The sequence below is a fragment of the Budorcas taxicolor genome, chromosome 17 (assembly GCF_023091745.1).
Source record: "Budorcas taxicolor isolate Tak-1 chromosome 17, Takin1.1, whole genome shotgun sequence".
In the NCBI taxonomy this organism is placed as follows: Eukaryota; Metazoa; Chordata; class Mammalia; order Artiodactyla; family Bovidae; genus Budorcas; species Budorcas taxicolor.
Window position 1 is genome coordinate 20,736,910 of NC_068926.1, and position 15,353 is coordinate 20,752,262.

The window sequence follows — 15,353 nt, forward strand, 5'->3', positions numbered from 1 at the left end:
TAAGTTAAACCAGTACTTAAGGACTATGAAAAGCAAGATGATTGCATGTTTGCGGAAGAAGAAAGGGCAATTAAGAAAACCAGGGCAATTTAAAATACCAAATAAATAAAGGCGACCAGAAGTTGATTTAAAGTTTTTCTTCTGTAATTTGTCTCTCCTTTGTCGTGGCACGCTCAGAGAAAGTGAATGCAGTAGATGCCGAGGAGGAAGGGAGAGGGGTGGAGGAAGGCAGGAGCAGTCACGGAGCCTCCCGCATCCTGCTCCCCCAGCCCCCACCGGCCCTGCTCTCCCAGGCTCGCTCTCTCCCGCGCCCCCAGCCCCCGCCCCCCAGCCCTCCCCGTCTCTCTCCTTCTCCCATCCTCCTCTCCAGTCTGCCCAGCCCTCGCTTTGGGGACTCCATCAGCTTTTGATTTGGAAGGACGCTGATTGGCTGGAAGCGATTCAACACACGCTGGGCAAGAGAGCTTTGTCTGAGTTGAAGTGAAGTTGTACAGATTTTAGACTGGAGTCAGCAATCACGGGCGTTTAGTCTGCAGCCGAGCAGAGAAAAGGAGAGAGAATCACTCGGGAAAGATCCATTGCGGACTCCGCCGGCACCCTGCAATAGATGGATTCCGACTACACAAGGGGGAAAACGCGGAGGTGACACTCTTCTTTGCCTGCCAAGAGGACGAACGGCCAAACAAATGCAAGGGCTGGACTCCATGCCGGTAATATCTGGAAGGCGTGACACGGTGTGTATAAAGCAAAAGTTTGCGAGCTGTTAATTGCTGTGCTGTGTTATTAAGAGACGCTTTCAAGTTTCCGGTACCAAATATAGCTTAGCTTTAAGTTGCCAAAGGAAGTTGAGGGGATTGGTTTTCTGTTTTAACTTGCTCTGTGAGCGGAATCTCATAAACTGACCGATGTACCAAATGAATGCTAAAATGCACTTTACGTTTGTTTTTGCACTCTTGGTGGTGTCTTTCAACTTGGATGTGCTGGGCAAGAATTTGAAATACAGGATTTATGAGGAGCAGAGGGTTGGATCGGTAATTGCAAGACTATCAGAGGATGTGGCTGATGTGTTAGTTAAGCTACCTAATCCTTCTACTGTTCGCTTCCGAGCCATGCAACGGGGAAATTATCCTCTACTCGTGGTCAACGAGGATAACGGGGAAATCAGCATAGGATCAAAAATTGACCGCGAACAACTATGCCAGAAAAACTTGAACTGTTCCATAGAGTTTGATGTGATCACTCTGCCCACTGAGCATCTGCAGCTTTTCCATATTGAAGTTGAAGTGCTGGATATTAATGACAATTCGCCCCAGTTTTCAAGATCTCTCATACCTATTGAGATTTCAGAAAGCGCGGCCGTGGGGACCCGTATCCCTCTAGACAGTGCATTTGATCCAGATGTGGGGGAAAATTCCCTCCACACGTACTCTCTCTCTGCCAATGATTTTTTTAATATCGAGGTTCGAACCAGGACTGATGGAGCGAAGTATGCAGAACTCATAGTGGTCAGAGAGCTGGATCGGGAACTGAAGTCAAGCTATGAGCTTCAGCTCACCGCCTCCGACATGGGGGTGCCTCAGAGGTCTGGCTCATCCATACTAAAAATCAGTATTTCAGACTCTAATGACAACAGCCCTGCTTTTGAGCAGCAGTCTTATATAATACAACTCTTAGAAAACTCCCCTGTTGGCACTTTGCTCCTTGATCTGAATGCCACTGATCCAGATGAGGGCGCTAATGGGAAAATTGTCTATTCCTTCAGCAGTCATGTGTCTCCCAAAATTATAGAGACTTTTAAGATTGATTCAGAAAGAGGACATTTGACTCTTTTCAAGCAGGTGGATTATGAAATCACCAAATCCTATGAGATTGATGTTCAGGCTCAAGATTTGGGTCCAAATTCAATCCCAGCACATTGCAAAATTATAATTAAGGTTGTGGATGTTAATGACAATAAACCTGAAATTAGTATAAACCTCATGTCCCCTGGAAAAGAAGAAATTTCTTATATTTTTGAAGGGGATCCTATTGACACATTTGTTGCCTTGGTCAGGGTTCAGGACAAGGATTCTGGGCTGAATGGAGAAATAGTTTGTAAGCTTCATGGACATGGTCACTTTAAACTTCAGAAGACTTATGAAAACAATTATTTAATCTTGACGAATGCCACGCTGGATAGAGAAAAGAGATCTGAATACAGTTTGACTGTAATTGCTGAGGACAAGGGGACACCCAGTCTCTCTACAGTAAAACATTTTACTGTTCAAATCAATGATATAAATGACAATCCACCCCACTTCCAGAGAAGTCGATATGAATTTGCAATCTCAGAGAATAACTCACCCGGGGCATATATCACCACCGTTACAGCCACAGATCCTGATCTTGGAGAAAATGGGCAAGTGACATACACCATTTTGGAGAGTTTTATCCTGGGAAGTTCCATAACTACATATGTAACCATTGACCCATCTAATGGAGCCATCTATGCCCTCAGAATCTTTGACCATGAGGAGGTGAGTCAGATCACTTTTGTGGTCGAAGCAAGAGATGGTGGAAGTCCAAAGCAACTTGTAAGCAATACCACAGTTGTGCTCACCATCATTGATGAAAATGACAATGTCCCTGTGGTTATAGGGCCTGTACTGCGCAATAACACGGCAGAAATCTCCATCCCCAAAGGGGCTGAAAGCGGCTTTCATGTCACAAGAATTAGGGCAATTGACAGAGACTCTGGTGTGAATGCAGAACTCAGCTGCTCCATAGTAGCAGGTAATGAGGAGAATATCTTTGTAATTGATCCACGATCATGTGACATCCATACCAACGTAAGCATGGAATCTGTTCCCTACACAGAATGGGAGCTCTCAGTTGTCATCCAGGACAAAGGCAATCCTCAGCTGCATACCAAAGTCCTTCTGAAGTGTGTGATCTTTGAATATGCAGAGTCGGTGACAAGTACAGCAATGACCTCAGTAAGCCAGGCACCCTTGGATGTCTCCATGATTATAATCATTTCCTTAGGAGCAATTTGTGCAGTGTTGTTGGTTATTATGGTGCTGTTTGCAACTAGGTGTAACCGAGAAAAAAAAGACACTAGATCCTACAACTGCAGGGTAGCAGAATCGACATACCAGCATCACCCTAAAAGACCCTCCAGGCAGATCCACAAAGGGGACATCACATTGGTGCCTACCGTTAACGGCACCCTGCCCATCAGATCTCATCACAGGTCATCTCCGTCTTCATCTCCCACCTTAGAAAGAGGGCAAATGGGCAGCCGGCAGAGTCACAACAGTCACCAGTCCCTCAACAGTTTGGTGACCATCTCATCAAACCACGTGCCAGAGAATTTCTCATTAGAACTCACCCATGCCACCCCTGCTGTTGAGGTAAGATCACACCCTGCACCTATTCCCTGACACACTCAGTTGTTAGTGGTCAGAAGTTTGTCTATGCCTTAGTTCTTAAATGTTTCCATTACTAAGTAACAGTACTAACAAAATGGAAATTAAATAGGATGCACGTTACATTATGTAGATAAAGCAAATATACACACCTCAGCATGCTGGTCTGAAGTTTTTCATAAAGAATCTGCTTGCATGTACTATGTGTAATGTCGAAAAGTAAATGTGAAGCTAGCAAAGGACTATCTAATTAGAGTCCCCTTATCCTCAGACTATGATATTTCAAGCCAGAAACAAAGGGGCTTGCTCTAATTCTCATAGTTATGGTCTCTAAGAAAAATTTAAAAATGGAGGCTTCCAGAATCCCATCCCAGTGCATGTGTATTTGTTCAACTTTTGAAATTTTTCTGACATTATTTTGACTACACGTGTTTTACAGCATTTCCCATGTATTTTTACAGCATTTCCCATGTATTTTTATAACTGATCACTTTAACCTGAACAGTAAAATAAAGATAATCAGTCATTGTTTAAATAAAGGAATCCCCTTTCAAAAAGAAAATGTCAGCTGTATGATAACATCTAAATCTCTCTGGGACTTATTTCATTTCTGTTTGGTGGCTGGTTGCATGGTCTATCAGAGTCTAACATGTGTAGGTCTTTAAAATGAAGATAATGTGTTCAATTAATTAGGATGAAGTAGTGAGTAGTAACTGTAGTTGCTTGCTTAAAGCTTTTGAGTACTGGGGGATTTGTGTCCAGGAATCAATAGTCTGTTTGGTTTCCAGCAGGTCTCCCAGCTTCTTTCAATGCTTCACCAGGGACAGTATCAGCCAAGGCCAAGTTTTAGAGGAAACAAATATTCCAGGAGCTATAGGTATGAATGACCCTCCTGTTACCTATTATATCTCCAATAACCTAATGCTGAAGAGTAAAATCTATACTTTCCCTGACTTCTCTTTCTAGATATGCCCTTCAAGACATGGACAAATTTAGCTTGAAAGACAGTGGCCGTGGTGACAGTGAAGCAGGAGACAGTGATTATGATCTGGGGCGAGATTCTCCAATAGACAGGCTGCTGGGTGAAGGATTCAGTGATCTGTTTCTTACAGATGGAAGAATTCCAGCAGGTAAGAGTGTGGTGATAGATAAATCCTTATTTTCAGGTCTACTGCCCCAGTGGGAGTGAGTGGTTTCTCCCATGCTTTTATTTTTAATTTGTACTAAAGTAGCTATATGCACACTATCAGTAATGAACATAAATTGAAACAATTTTATATTGTTTAATTAAAATTCATAGTAATCAGTTGGTAGAGAAAGGGAATAAACAGGAAAGCTTAAGAGGACAAGAAGGAAGGAGTGGGGAGAGGAGGATAAAAAACCACACCACTTCCCTCCTCTTTCTCCCTCATCCACTACTGCCATAGGGCACTCTTGAGCAATTCTATCAAATTACTGGGTGGTTGTTTTTTATTCAGACAGCCTGTTTTGGTGCCTAGTGGTAAGCAGGACTATAATTTGGAGGACACATTTCCTGTGATGGGAACCAACTCACATAATCAGAGATGAAAATACTCTAGGGAATGGTATACTTCAATCACTAAAAATAGGCAAAAGAATGCATCTTTGTAGGTGGCAAGCATGGAATATTTTTTGCCACCTTTCATTTTATGTCTCCACTGTAATGAAGGAGGGGCAAGAGTCCAAGAGGGGAATTTATACGTACACAGCTAGATGGAGGAGAACCTATTAAGTTGTGAGCCACGTTTTCCTTAGAGTCCCTCCCCTCTAATCCTACAGTAGAAACTCTCAGATCCAGCTGAGTAAATACTGACTGCCTCACTGTAGTAACCCTGTTACTAAACACTATAATATTAAATCAACCCTTCAGAACCTATTCCTTTGGCTACTTATATTTCTAAATTCCACTGAATGTTGATCAAATAACTGCCACTTGATAAATGAATAAATGAAGTGATAAATGAAAGAAAAGGAGAACAAAACTCTATTACCTGTGTGAGTCCATGAACAACTGTTTCCTAAATACAGATAAATAAGATAGTTTAGGAAATAGACTTCAGGGAGCTTCAGAGAGCCACTGAAACTCAGTGGAAATCAGTAAATAGAAATGCTAGCTCTCGTAAACTGTAGTCGTAATGGTGGCAGCAGCTGCAGGAGTATTAATCCAGGCAGTCGCAGTCACAGTTACCAGTGATGCCCCAGTGCTTCCTCTGGGCTCATAAGTTCAGGACCTGCTCTCCCTCTCCCAGCACTCTGGCATAGCAATTAGTGGTGATGGTAGTAACAGTAGTGTTCTTTTTTTTTTTTAAGATTTGAAAACAGAAGCTTATAAAGGTTAAAAAAAAAAGTATACAAAATCAAGCAATTTGTATATTTTAGAGGTGAGATTTGAACCCATGCCTCTACTCAGAAACACAAATCTATCAAGAATAATATAAAGTAAGTTTGTTGTTGTTGTTGTTTTTTTAATACCTTGAGGGACGTATTTGTTTTGCCTTTCTAAAGTCTTACTACCTGTCTGAGAACCAATGGAATGCTGCTTATTTAATTATGCTATTATTGTAATAGATACTGCATTTCTGACAGGATGATGTACGGGAAGGACTTCTAGTGGCATTAAGGGCTACAATCAATGTACACTGAAAGCTGATACACAGTCACTCATGGTGGGGGTTTTTTGTTTGTTTTTGTTAAATTCATAAATTCTCTAGACCAATTTAAAGAGAAATTCTTGAAAAAACTAGTGGAATATATATGGCCTCAGACAATTTGCTTATAGAGAAACAGTTTTGTTATTCTTATCCATGAAATGAAAAAGTTGGCTGAATTTCTATAATTCTATAATACTGATGGAACTCAAATTTTGAATATTGATCCCTAATTTTCAATAATATAATTACCCAACTTAAATTATTTCATAAAATGGAAACATATCATGGGTATAATACCAATATTTCCTAAGTTATTTTTTCAATTGTAGAAAGTTGACTCATTGACACAATTCATTTATCACTATAGTTAAAAGTATAACTGCCCCTGCTTGGATAACCTTGCTGGGCCCAAATGATGCCTAAAGTCCTTTTTTAACTCTGAAATTCTCTAATTCAATAACTAATCATGGTCTAATTTTTTTTAAAGAAAGGTCACAACTCCTCTTTCATTCTAGCCTATATTTTCAAAGTTACCACTGCCAGGTATGTTCATGGCAGGAGAGTTATCTAATGCTTGAATTAAAGAATAAAGGATAATTGGGGAAATAATAGGTGGATATTGATAAACTGTAGATACTAGAGCCTTATTTAGTGAGTGACTTTAGACTCCTCCTAAGTCACATTTCTTTTGAAAGTTAGAGGGTCATTTTTATATTACCATTTAATAACACCAGTTAATATGTAGACAAGTCTTTAAAAAGGAATTCCACAAAATTATACTTAATCTAGGTGTGTGGTGGGAGAGCTCTTTTGCTAGGCCATGTAACTGTATTTTAATAGATTGTATTACAATACATACACTTCTACCTTGTTAGCTTCTTGTCTCTGTGGGGTATTGTAGAAACTATTCTAGAGGGGGAGCCTGGTGAGCTGCCATCTATGGGGTTGCACAGAGCCGGACATGACTGAAGCAACTTAGCAGTAGCAGCAGCATTCTAGAGGCACATTGCACCAGAAAGTCACTAATGATCCATAAAATATCTTAAGCTTTTTGTATGCTTGGCTAGTATAGAAATGTGCATAATCAAATATCTATACTTAATTATCACCATCATTCTGATGATACATTACCCATATTCTGGTTTATTCTTCACATTTGCAGTTTCTTTCAACACATTAGTGTGTTTAAGTTTTGCTTTGTAAACTTTGTATTCCCAGGAAATACTCCAAGTAGAAAAACATGTTAAGTCCACATCTGAATGCCATTAACGGAAATCAGCACAATTTTTTTAAAGCATGGATATTTTTAGGATTTCAGTGTCTTATTCCAACTGTTTTTTTCTGCATTAGACTGTGATCAAATATAGATTATGTTATATTGCTTTGCCTGCCAACAGGGTCATTTCTGGTCATTCATTCTATTAATTCATTCTATTAATTCCCACAGGAGGACTATGCATTCTGAACAGTAGAGTCAGCATGCATTTTTGTCTGTTGGCTCATGTTTGTCAACATACTTTCTTCCTTACTCATTCAACTTTGAATTACAACTCTACACAAATGCTTGCAAAATCTCCTGCCAGGATGTCCTTGCGATACTCCTTGACTGAGCTCATTTCATTTTTTTTTTTTTTAGCATTGTAACATCTATGATTATTTAATTCAAACATTCCTTTTTAATTCTATGTCCTCTCCATTCTCATGGCTGGTACCCTACTTCTGGTTGCTTTTCTGTATCAGCACATGAAGTGATATTCACTCTCCAATAGCTTCTTCCTTTGTCAAAACTTTCTTTCATACAGCTTGAACAACTTTTTCAGAAATGGCAACCCACTCCAGTGCTCTTGCCTGGAGAATCCCAGGGATGGGGGAGCCTGGTGGGCTGCCTTCTATGGGGTCACACAGAGTCGGACACGACTGAAGTGACTTAGCAGCAGCAGTTCAAAAACAGTAACTGACTTTTGTTTTCCGGCAACACCTAATTCAGCTGTTTGTCTTGACATTTCAAGGCCAGTGAAATCCAGTCTTAGCTTATTAAATTTATTATTTTTTTTATCTTTTGCAAAAGGCAGGGTCATTTCTACATAACACAGCAATCCTTCGCTAATGTTCACGTTTCTACTTGAAAAATTAGCTTGTCTTTACTTTGTCTATCTAAATTCTATTCATCTTTCAAAGTTTGTTTCAAGTTTCTCTTTAACTGCTTCAGCATCCACCCCTACTCTTTTTTTTTAATTTTATTTTTATTGAAATATGGTTGCTATACAATATTATATGTTATAGGTATATAATACAGTGGTTCACAATTTTTAAAAGTTATATTTCACTTATAGTTATATAGAATAGTGGCTAATTGTTTAGAATATACCTAATAGTTTGTACCTCTTAATCCCTTATCCCTATCTTGCCCCTCCTCTCTTCCCTCTCTCTTACCCTCTCTGGTAACCATTAGTTCATTCTCTATATCTGTGAGCCTGTTTCTTTTTTGTTATATTCACCAGTTATAGCTTTTAGATTCTGCATGTAAGTGACATCCTACTTTTTTTTTTAACATATTGTCTCAGCATCATATAGTTTGACACTTTAGACATCTATGACCTCATTTGTCACACTTGATTATTCTAGTACTGGAAACCATTTGAGGGCGAGGAGCTATAACACCATTTTACATATGTCAGGCTCTTAATAGATTGATAACTCAATGACTAATGGCTTGATAGGAGTTAGGCATATATTTACCTTCTTATAATCAATGCCTGCTTCCTGTCCTGAATATAAGGTCTAGTACACAGAGAAAACTCACCATCTTGCTGTGGGAAAACAGAGTTTTCTGTTTCCCCATGACTTTCCCTCCTCAGAGAAAGTTTAATCACCGGACAAGAGCTTTCAAGGAACAGAGGAAGATTGGCCACTTGCACGACTAGCCAACAAGTCCTGATTCTTGGATATGGTGTAGAACATCTGTGACACTAAGCTGTATGTACACTGAGAATGATTTCGCACAGTTGAGTCTTGGGGTAAAGGTTGAAAATATCAATGAAATTAAGAAATGCCCCTTCTGTGCCACTGTTCCTCCGTCTCTGTTATTTTAGCCTTCCTTATCCCCATTGGGCTTCCCTGGTGGCTCAGAGGTTAAAGTATCTGCCTCTAATGCGGGAGACCTGGGTTCAATCCCTGGGTCAAGAAGATCCCCTGGAGAAGGAAATGGCAACCCACTCCAGTATTCTTGCCTGGAGAATCCCATGGATGGAGGAGACTGGTGGGCTACAGTCCATGGGTTCGCAAAGTCAGACACGACTGAGCGGAAAAAAAAAATTATCCCCATTAATCTTTATTCATTAATTTTTCATATTTTTTAGTTTTAAAAGTTTATATTAATTTATTATTTTATAACTAAAGCCCAATTTATTTATTGTGAAGTTATAAGATAGCATTCCCTGCCTAAAAATTCCTATGACCAAATTTATTTTTTATACGAACTGTTGTTTTAATTACTCAGATGGTATTGATTGTGATTTTCATTACATTTAGTTCTCTAGAAAGCTGATCATGCTCAGGAGTCTTAGAAGCTTGTGTAATTTTTCTTTTTCTCCCCCCTCATTAAACATAAACAAAACAAATTCGATCAAACAATTAAGACCTTCCCACAGAATTAAGGGCCAGAAAACAACTGAAGAGATGTCATTAGGTCTGTTACTCTTCCTTCTAAAAGGATGTGAGTAAGACAATACAGACAGATCTCCTTTCCACTTTCAGAGACTCAGGGAATTAAGGAAAAAATTAATTACCATTTGATAGTTATTTCGGTGCTTAGAAAACCTCATGGCTGTGGAGGTATTCCAGTTACTTTCAACATCTTTTGATTTGTCCGTATATGATAAACAACAATAGTTGGTAAATATCCCCCAATAATAGTAATGCTTGAAGTCAGCACATCTAAATATTTTTTATTCTTGCTGATTTAAATGTCACTTTTCTTCACAGCAAAATGACACAAGGATTCTCAGTATTGCTCTTTCTCTCACCCCATTGTGATTCTCATGGGATTGGCATTCACACTATCCATCATTTTCTGTACTTTGAATTTCTAGCCTTCCTAACAATCGGACATTTTTTCTCACGGTTCTTACCCTCATTTTTGTTCTTCAGCTGACTCCTTCTCTATTAAGAATTGAGACCCAGAATGGATGAGGTATAAGAACAGAGTTATCTCCGAGATGCACATGATGAAGAGCAGGGACTTCCACACCTTTGAACAAAGTCCTTTACATCTCCTTTTCTGAAAGGCGACATTTACTCTTCACTTTCTTGTGCATAAGTCTTTTCCAAAATTTTATTTTATTGTATGCTGCTGCTGCTAAGTCGCTTCAGTCGTGTCCAACTCTGTGACCCCATAGATGGCAGCCCACTAGGCTCCTCTGTCCCTGGGAGTCTCCAGGCAAGAATACTGGAGTGGGTTGCCATTTCCTTCTCCAATTTTATTGTATCAGTTCAGTTCAGTTCAGTCGCTCAGTCGTTTCTGACTCTTTGTGACCCCATGAATTGCAGCATGCCAGGCCTCCCTGTCCATCACCATCTCCCGGAGTTCACTCAGACTCACGTCCATCGAGTCCGTGATGCCATCCAGCTGTCTCATCCTCGGTCGTCCCCTTCTCCTCCTGCCCCCAATCCCTCCCAGCATCAGAGTCTTTTCCAATGAGTCAACTCTTTGCATGAGGTGGCCAAAGTACTGGAGCTTCAGCTTTAGCATCGTTCCTTCCAAAGAAATCCCAGGGTTGATTTCCTTCAGAATGGACTGGGTGGATCTCCTTGCAGTCCAAGGGACTCTCAAGAGTCTTCTCCAACACCACAGTTCAAAAGCATCAATTCTTCGGTGCTCAGCCTTCTTCACAGTCCAACTCTCACGTCCATACATGACCACAGGAAAAACCATAGCCTTGACTAGATGGACTTTAGTCGGCAAAGTAATGTCTCTACTTTTGAATATACTATCTAGATTGGTAATAACTTTTCTTCCAAGGAGTAAGTGTCTTTTAATTTCATGGCTGCAGTCACCATCTGCAGTGATTTTATTGTATAAGAACACTTAATATGGAATCTACTCTATTAACCAAACTTTAGCTGTGTGATATTGTCAAGTAGGTACAGTGTTTTACAGCAGATCTCTTGAACTTAATCTTGCTTAACTTAAAATTTATGCTCGTTAATTAGCAATTTCCCAGTCTGCCTAATGCTTGTTAACCACCATTTCATTCCTGGATTCTCTGAATTGGACCATTTTAGATGCCTCAAATACAAGGAATCATGCAGTATGTGTCTTCCTGTAACTAGCTTATTTCACAAAGCTTAATGTCCTCAAGGTTCATCCACATTGTCACATTTTAGAGAGTTTCCTTCATGTTTAAGGCTGAATAATATTCCATTCTATGCATATGCTACACTTTCTTTATCCATTCAACAGTTGATAGATGTTTAGTTTGTTTTCACATCTTGGTTATTGTGAGTAGTGCTTTCCTAAACAGGGGGAGTGCTGTATCTATTTGAGATCTTGATTTCAATTCTTATGGGTAAATCCAAAAGATGGGATTGCTAGGTCATATGGTGGTTCTCTCTTAATTTTTTGAGTGACCTCCATATTATTTTCCATAGTACCTGCACCACTTACATTCCTAACACCAGTGTACAAACGTTCCAATTCTCCACACGCCCCTCACTTGTTATCCTTTGGGTTTTTGTGTTTGTGTTTTATTATAGTCATTCTGGTAGGTTGGAGGTGATTTCTCATTGTGTGTTTTGATTTGCATTTCCCTGATAATTAGAAAATATGTAGCGAATGCCTAGTCTATACAGACACTTCAGACACTTTACCTAGTGCTGGGGATACAGCAAAAAGCACACTCAACAACTTGCTTCTCTCTGACAGGGGATTTGGCATTGTTCAACAGTCATCCTTTTCAGCAATAATTTGGAAGAGAAATCATTCTTCAGCAGCCAGATCTACAGAATTAGCTCTGAATGTATAAGTATGGCTGATATCAATCCAGTTTTAATTCAAATCTAAGATAATTAGTTTGCATTTTCTGCATACTGTCATTTGAGCTAAAATGAAATCATGATATTGAAAGGACCTAACAATCACTGAAAAAGATGGATGGTTTGTGGAGTGTATTTTACTTCTTCACATTTCTTGGTGGTTATGTAGTTAATATATTTGCCAAATTTAGAGATTTTTCCCTTCTTCTTCATTTTCCTGGTTTTCTCATATCACTGATTATGTTCTGAGTGTAGCCACTCATATTCCAATGGGGCATCATAACATCTGGAAGAACTAACCAGTGGTTTGTTTTCATTTTTTTTTCATATTCTTCATCTTTTGATAACTTTTCCAACTTTTTGAATTTAAAACCTCTAAAAGATTTCTTCTTAACAGAGTAACTGCAGATGGCTGGTAGTTGAGGATAATTTGCACTGCTGTTTTAAGTAACAAGTCAGTAAATAATCCAGTATATTTTTATGAGAGATTGATAAGTATAATTACTTATTCATTTATTATAGTCTCAGTGCCTCCACTAAAAGTAAAGTAGGTCAGATAGACTACATTATAGAAGGTACTCAAAGGTGTTACTCAAGGCTTATCTGGTAGCATTCTAAAGTTATGGATTTCACCGTACACCTCTGGGTTTTCATAGAGTTTATGTTCAGCAAATATTTCATCACTCACACCTTAGCTCTCTTCCAGACATTTTCATTCATAAGTTATCCATCCATTTTCTTATTGCTTGAGGAGCAGATGATATTCCTGAGAAGTACATGAGTCATAATCCTCCTTTCTTATTTGATGGACAAGAAAAAGTATACGTACCAGGTCCAGGAGACCTGGGTTCAACCCCTGGGTTGGGAAGATCCTCTGGAGAAAGGAAAGGCTACCCACTCCAGTGTTCTGGCCTGGAGAATTCCTGGACTGTATAGTCCATGGAGTCACAAAGGGTCAGACACGACTAAGAGACTTTCACACACATACACTAGGTCCATAAAACCAGCAGTCATATTAAAGTCGTAATTATAGTCCATCTAAGGTATAAAGTAATAGGTTAGTATCATGATGATGGTTTAAAATTGTGTATTTGAAAAATAAAATTACGATTTTTTCTATTATGTTTGAGTCACACGACGCGTAACACTGAATCCCTGTTGCTTTTCTTGAGTACAGCTATGAGGCTGTGCACGGAAGAGTGCAGGGTCCTGGGACACTCCGACCAGTGCTGGATGCCGCCGCTGCCCTCACCCTCCTCGGATTATAGGAGCAACATGTTCATTCCCGGGGAGGAATTCCCAGCACAGCCCCAGCAGCAGCATCCGCATCAGAGTCTTGAGGATGACGTGCAGCCTGTAGACTCTAGTGAGAAGAAGAAGAGCTTTTCCACGTTTGGGAAAGACTCCCCAAGTGAGGAGGACTCTGGGGACACCAGCACGTCCTCTTTGCTCTCGGAAATGAGCAGCGTGTTCCAGCGCCTCTTGCCCCCTTCTCTGGACACTTATTCTGAGTGCAGTGAGATGGACCGGTCCAACTCACTGGAACGCCGGAAGGGACCTTTGCCAGCCAAGACTGTGGGTTACCCACAGGGGGTGGCGGCCTGGGCAGCCAGTACGCATTTTCAAAACCCGACCAACAACTCTGGGCCCCCACTTGGAACTCACTCCAGTGTGCAGCCTTCTTCAAAATGGCTGCCGGCTATGGAGGAGATCCCTGAGAATTATGAAGAGGATGATTTTGACAATGTGCTTAACCACCTCAATGACGGCAAACATGAACTCATGGATGCCAGTGAGCTAGTGGCTGAGATTAACAAACTGCTTCAGGATGTCCGCCAGAGCTAGGAAATGTTGGCAGAGCATTTTTGTTTCCAGGTTTATGGAAATAGGAGACAGCAAAAACCCTGAAAGAACTGGCATTGCCAAATAGTTGCATTTATCATAAATGTGTCTGTGTATATTGAATATTAAATACTGTATTTTCGTATGTACACAATGCAAGTGTGATTATTTTAATCTGTATTTTAAAAATACATTTGTACCTTATATTTATGTGTAATTTAACAGACAAATTTTATTTTTTTACTCCCATGACAAACATGTCTTTCCTAATCATGTAGAAACTAGCCACTGTTTAAATCTGATATAATATTCAACCACAAAGAATAAACGCACTGCTTAGATTAGTTATGTTGGGGAAGAAATTGTTATCTTGTAGGAATAACCCCACTAAAGCATTATTCAATTCTTAGTTCCATTAAGTGATCCATCTTTTTTCATTACCTTTTTTTTAAAAGTAAGCATCAGTAAACTGTTTATTTTATTATTGTTATTATTGTTTTTACTGCTCTCTGCTAGTTCTAATAGTTCAATTCTTACAGTAAAATTGAAACATGAAGTGAAATTTTATTTCAGGACTGGGAAGTATCTTTCACAGACAATGATTTAAAGAAATAGGAGTAGAATCAGTTTTTAACTCCCAGGCTCCTACTATTGCAGGGCATCACACTGGCCTGTTCTTAAAAATACTTCTAAAGTATTATCATCTACTTATAATCAAGGTAAACAATGAATTTTATTCCATCCTTGTAATATGAGAGGTGTCCCAAGGAAATAGAATCTTGTCCTTTAAATGGATAACAGTGTGTATTTTAACAGCATAAAGTATTCATGGACAAAGACAATTATGTTGGTATACTTCTTAGGGTAGTAAATATAATTGATTTATCCTGAAACTCTTCCATTCAAATCTTCCCCTCTCCTCTAACAATACTTGAACATTTTTATTTTTTGCAATGTTTTTTTTGCTATAACTCTTCACTCTTAGCTTTTGTCTCTAGAGCATGATCTCATATTTTTGCTTTTATTTTTAGTATAGAAACATTTATAAAATTACAGTTTTTTACTGCAATTCTGTTTTAGTTGTTGCGTGACAAACGGCAAATTCTTTATTTATTGTGCTGTTATGTCTCTGTGTGGAATGCCTTGGTAAGGGACGTTGGTGTTATGACTGTTCTCGTTTATGACCAAGCTTCTATTAATGTTATTTCTATGGATACACTTATCTTGATTGTACTCTCCAGAAAATTTTACTGTCAATGAAAATAAAAGGAAAATTAAAGTAAAGCTAAAGAGCCATCCATAAATCAGAGTCCTGTTCCTACATATACATTCAAAGTTTTGCAAGAAGCATATCCTTCATAACAGCATATTTCAGTGTTGGGTTTTGAATAGTAGAGTG

General features: G+C 39.2%; 1 protein-coding gene across 1 annotated transcript; it reads left to right on the top strand.

Annotated features, from left to right (window-relative positions):
* Positions 1-905: 905 nt before the first annotated feature.
* On the top strand, positions 906-14,230 carry PCDH18 (protocadherin 18). The gene is made up of 4 exons (XM_052654947.1): positions 906-3,392; positions 4,199-4,284; positions 4,374-4,537; positions 13,290-14,230. The coding sequence occupies exons 1-4, from the start codon at positions 906-908 to the stop codon at positions 13,955-13,957; spliced, it is 3,405 nt and encodes a 1,134-aa protein (XP_052510907.1). The 3' UTR covers positions 13,958-14,230.
* The last annotated feature ends 1,123 nt before the right edge of the window (positions 14,231-15,353 follow it).

Bases quoted from the DNA above. Each gene is read 5' to 3' on its own strand.
- PCDH18 (XM_052654947.1), top strand. From the start codon at position 906: ATGTACCAAATGAATGCTAAAATGCACTTTACGTTTGTTTTTGCACTC. The intron at 4,285-4,373 runs GTATGAATGACC...TTCTCTTTCTAG, and splicing joins AAATATTCCAGGAGCTATAG to ATATGCCCTTCAAGACATGG. The intron at 4,538-13,289 runs GTAAGAGTGTGG...TCTTGAGTACAG, and splicing joins AGATGGAAGAATTCCAGCAG to CTATGAGGCTGTGCACGGAA.